Source organism: Phalaenopsis equestris, unplaced genomic scaffold, assembly GCF_001263595.1.
Source record: "Phalaenopsis equestris unplaced genomic scaffold, ASM126359v1 Scaffold000002, whole genome shotgun sequence".
Taxonomy (NCBI): domain Eukaryota; kingdom Viridiplantae; phylum Streptophyta; class Magnoliopsida; order Asparagales; family Orchidaceae; genus Phalaenopsis; species Phalaenopsis equestris.
The window spans coordinates 62,311,349-62,316,975 of NW_018164444.1; the positions used below are offsets into that span (position 1 = coordinate 62,311,349).

The window sequence follows — 5,627 nt, forward strand, 5'->3', positions numbered from 1 at the left end:
GCTATGCTTTTATCTTTCCGAGCCTTTTTGTTTTCTCTGAACCGAGTAGCTTTTTCGACAGTGATGACATCTAAACTATCTGTGCATTTGTTCATCTTTTTTTTCTTTCCTTTTGTTTATTTGTTGTATGTTGAATTAAAATTTATTCATTATTAAAACGAAGTTGTGTTCAGTAATTTGATGCTGTTTTGATAGTTTTAATAGGGTTGGTATTTATTTTAAATGGATTTGTTTCCTCTAATTGTTGTAGTTTTCCAGCTTTTTTTTTGGGGGCAATTACATACACGACTCTGAAGCTTTTGATATTTACAGAACTTGATTGCTCTTTCATCCATATTTTAAATTCTTACTCAAAATATAAAAAATCAAAATAAAATCCCAACCCATATTTTGTTGTTTTTTTTATCATATTTCCAATGTATAAATGATTTGGTTTGTTCAAAATTGACGAGTGTTTGTTTTGTAAATAATTAAGTTTTGAGTGGCATGCATGTAATTATCCTTTTTGGTTTTTGGCAAGCTTGATATATTTTCTTAGAGTATGGTTTGGTGGTTTGGGAAGAAATTTGTGTACATAAGACATTACGCAGAGCTGCGCACGGCTGTAACCTGTAATTAGGTTACAAAGATGATATTCGGAAGTTATAATCGCGTTATACCCCCTGTAAACTCCCTGTAAACTAACTGTACCTTCTACTAAGTTCCGCGCTTCTGTTTTTATATACAGGTAAGTTACAGGGAGGTTACATGGGGTATAACGCGGTTATAATCTCCCAATATCCTCCTTAAAAACTATTTGCAGGTTACAGACGTACGCCACTCTGCGTACGCAATTTTTTTCCGATAGTTTGGACGGTTGGCCTGAACAACAAGGGCACCTAAATATCAAACATAAGATTAATGATTCACTATTTCCAAGGGCATCTGGCGTTTAGCAAAGGGACTGTTAAATAATCCTGGGGCATTAACATGCCTGCCACCCAATTCTTACACATTTACATATCTAACGTTCTAATTTTTTTTACATTTATGACACCCAAACTTTCATATCTCATCAAAAGTATCACAACTTTTAATTGTTAAATACATATTTTCATTAGAAGTAATGTGGCATTTACATAAAAAGTGAAGCTTAGGAGTTAGATATGTACATACTTAAGAATTGAGTGGTAATCTCAAATTTCTCCTTGCTTAATATTTTCTCCTAGATTGGAAGAGTAAGCCACAACCCCTCTTTTAGGAAGAAATTTTACCAAAATCTTTTGAAGTATTAGTGGAGTATAATGCAAGGTACAAATAATCAGGATTGCAAGTATCTACATGGCTGAATTGAATATATATAATGTGGAATGCTAGATATATTTTAGAAAGATTGAGATATGCATGGGGATCCTTGCAATGAAGTTTCATTGTTTTCATCCTACATATTACTGAATTTGCCTATTAAATTTTAGTTAAATGGTTAATATGTATGATGCATGTAGCTGTGATGTACGGATCAAGCACGCAACGAGTATGTGTCGATCAAGTAGTATATATATTTTTTATTTCGTGTATTGATCCCACAGGGAACTGTTTAATTTCCACGACAAGTGAATATTCTAGTTTGGTGGTTCTAATTCTAGCTTAAAGGGTTCAAATTTTGGAGATTTAAAAATTATTAGTTTTAATTTTTTCAACAACAAAATCCTAAATTGGGAAAGAGGGGTTGTCTATCAAGTGAAAAGATTGCCCCCTAGATTGGGTCTAATTATTAGGTGCGGAGGGCGCAAGCAGAGCTGCGCGTGCCCTCCGATCACAGTCGCATATTGCAGCTATATGACAGTATAGCCGCGATGTGCGGCTGTGATCGGAGGGTGCGCACAGCTCTATGTGCGTGCGGACGCTCCTAGATTGGACCTAAAATTTTAGAATTAATCACGTGCTTCAGTTGTTAGTGACAATGAGGAGCAACTTGTCTCTTTAGCCTCTTGCAATGGTCTTAAGAAAGCTTGATATTTCATGTTAGGCTTTACTTCCTAAACCATGCAAAATCCAAAAGGATTTATTGCAAATTATATATTGGGATTATATGGTTCTTTAGTGATAAGGTAAATAAATACTTAAATACACATTAATCTCTTCTTAATATTGAAATTTCTTCGAAGACCCTAACATCCCAACATAACTTTTGTCAATAATCTGTCTATATAATTACCCCTAAATCGCTTATATTTAAATAAGATTATTTTTTAAATATATATACTTCAAATTAACTAAATAATATTAATTCAATTATTCCCCTTTTGAAAACAATATCATGAATTAGGACTTTTTTTAACTTTTTTAAATCGAGATTGATAACAATTTTAGATTTCAAGATTAATCTCAGGCTTCTTTTTTAAATCTCCTCAAAATATTTTCTTTTTACTTGAGTTTTTTCAATCTTTTTTTTTTTTAGTTTTTTCTTTTTCAGTTATCTTTCAAGAAAATTACTATATATGATTTAGATTTTTTTTTTTAATTTTGAATACTGATTCTTTCCTAAGTGAAATTCTCAAGCATGTCCTTGCTCAATTCAAATGATTATAGTTAAATGGCAACTAAGTGCAAATTAAAATTTTTGTAGTTATTGTTATATATATTTGTTGGGTTCGTATTATTTATAGTCAATTTTAATCTAAATGTTTAGGAATCGTTATATATAAGTGTAGTTATTTCTACTTAGGGGTCAATCATTAGACAATCATTAACAGTTTTCAATGCTTAATGAAGATTTATGCCACATTTACTTATTTTCATCACTAATTAAATCTATCATTTTCAATAGAACTCTAAGACTTAGATATTTACTCTTACTTTAGGGCATAATTCTTATAAATTTCTGTCCCTCAAATTTATTCTACACTACACATGTAGATAATAATATAACAAAAAAATAATAATAAAGGGCATGTAATTAGATGAATATAGGGGAAAAACATAAAATAATTCACAAGTGAACACATATGATAACTGATAAATGAATACATAACAGTAAAACAACATTAATAATCACAAATTATCCATAAATTGACTAAGCAATACTATGGTCAAAGTCACAATTCCAAGCAAGTTAGTCAACATCGTCCTCTTCATAACCGTGCTCCTAAACTTGAGCGAAGGTGTATACTTTAGAGATAATTATTAACAAACCCAAAAATACACACATTAAAGTAAGAAAAAATATATTATATTTCCATCCATAAGTGTTTATTTTGATGTCATCAATCTGACCAAATAATAGACATACGTAATAAAGCAAAACAACATACAATTAAACAACAAGATGACATTTATTTTTCATTCCTACTAGCGCTTTGTTTATTGCCTAATCGAAACAATGTAAATTCCTTCCTAAAATTTTTCTCCATGATTAAATTATCCTTTCAATTGTCCTTGATCAATCTTATAATGTTTTCATTGTTATTGACAATTTTTTAAGCCATCAAATTTTAGTTCTCATCTTGAATCTTCCTGAATAAATACATTTTTCTCCATACCTAAAATGGTTAACTAATTGTTGGGTCATTATGGTACGTTAGTATTTCTCCTAATACTTATCTCCTAAAGATAGATAAGAACATAAGGTTGATACTGACCCCTAATTCACCTAAAGCCTTCCGAGAGAATTTTTGTCATATAGCACAAGTGATGGTAAAGCTACTCGAATCTTTAATTTTTTTTTGATAGCACTGCACTCCCCTGTTAGGGCAATTGTCTTAAAGCATTTTAGTTTTTGTTTCTTGTTTGAGATATCCTTCATAAATTTAACATTGCTAGACATTTGTTCTAGAGCTTAAACAAATGGGTTGTTAATTGTAAGTTTTTTTAACACGTATATAAATCTGGAAAACAACTGGTCTAACGTATGCTTTTGAATTCTCTATGGAAAAAGTGATGATGATCAGTCTTGTACTATTCTACAAGGTGAGGGGTTTTTCTTTTGTATGGGCTATAATTTTCTGTAAGGGCTCTGATTCATCTTTTTTGTTATGATCCTCATTAACAACTTTCTGTAACTCTTTCCAACTTTTAATTCTATTAGCATTGCACTACTCCACATCATTTTTGTTAGTGGTCATTTGGAACTTCATGACTTGACTATCATGACATGCCCTTGTAATCAGCTCTGACCTCAATAAAGTGACAACAACTCATATATTAGAATGAATTAATATATGGTGCTTAAAATATAATAGACATTGATTATACTAGGATCCAAATCTTTTCACCAAATGTATGATTTATTTAGATATTCAAGATCTTATAAAGCAAACAATTTTCATGTTCTCATGATCAAAATATATGAGCGAGTACATAGAAAGTTGTGAATTGTGATGCCATTCAAGTTGTTAAAAAAAACTCATTGATCGAAAGCTATAGTGTAATACCAAACCTGTCTATTGCTCATTATGTTCTAAATTGTGATTTTTTTCTCAATTTCTTTCCTCCTTCATATTTTGTTGATTATTTGACCATTATAATTTTTTTAAATCCTCTTGAATTTATGAAATATTGAGCATATCTTTGATCTTAAATATGGTGAGTTAAATTTTATTCCAATAAACATACATATCAATCAATTATTAAGTATTTACACATCTAATGCTTAAACTTCAAACTTTAAATATCTGTTACTTATGCATGAAAATGTAAATTTCACTTTTTAGATGTTAATCTTATGTTATTTACGATTCAATATTACAAATTTGAGTGGGATAAATGAAAAAAGTAAAGTTAAGGGTTAGATATGTAAATGCATATGAATGGATGGATATGTATGTAAATTCCCAAGTTAAAAACAATTTTATTACTAAAACATTTCCTTAAATTTGTATAAAGTGAAATAAGATCAACGCGGCGCTCCGACCAAACTGGTTTGAATGGAACTGAACCGGTCTATCCAAACCGTATGTCCGCATCCTCCCGGTTCACACTGGGACGCCCAAACCGTCCGAACTTAAACCGCTTTTCTCATCCTTTACACAAAACCCTAAACCCTGGAGCAAATTATCCCTCTAAACCATTAGTGGTCCGCAGAACAAAATATCTGTGCTTGTGTGTCGTCCTCTCCACCGTTCGCCATCGTTTTGATTCTGCTTTCTTCCTTTGCAGCTCCAGTTTCATGGTTTTAGAAACCAAAATCTTCGGATAATTGATATCAGTGATGGGCGACGATGGAGCTCGTTTGATTGGGATTCGGAGGACGAGGCGGCTCTAGCCAAGTGCCGGTCGCCGGTACAAATTACTCGGAATTTGAATTCACTGAGATTTATGGTAATTATTGTCAAATATAATGGGGTGAATTCGCTCATTTGTCTTCGTTCAGATTCTTTTTACGATTTTTTGGTTATTATCCAGTTTGTTTTCGGTCTATTAAGGTTTTGTTTTGATATTAAAGGGCAAATATTTGGCGCAGGGGTGGGTTTGAGAGGTACTGTGGCATCGTCAAATAAGCCAAAATATTGTTTGTGCGCCCAAGTGATGGGGAAAAAGATGAGCAGCTGATGGTGAGGAGTAAAAAGTACAAGAATGGCTCTTTGAGCCGTGCTGGAACGGAATCTCGGAGTTCAAGTTGGAGGCATGGGAAGAGCGGCTGTCATACT

At 32.1% G+C, this 5,627-nt stretch overlaps 1 protein-coding gene across 1 annotated transcript in view; it reads left to right on the forward strand.

Annotated features, from left to right (window-relative positions):
- Positions 1-5,026: 5,026 nt before the first annotated feature.
- LOC110027783 (homeobox-DDT domain protein RLT3) overlaps positions 5,027-5,627 on the forward strand; it is a gene marked incomplete at its 3' end in the record, with an annotated part of 42,830 nt that continues 42,229 nt past the window's right edge. The window contains 2 exon segments of the mRNA XM_020729342.1: positions 5,027-5,298; positions 5,441-5,609. Coding sequence (XP_020585001.1) covers positions 5,529-5,609 — 81 coding nt within the window.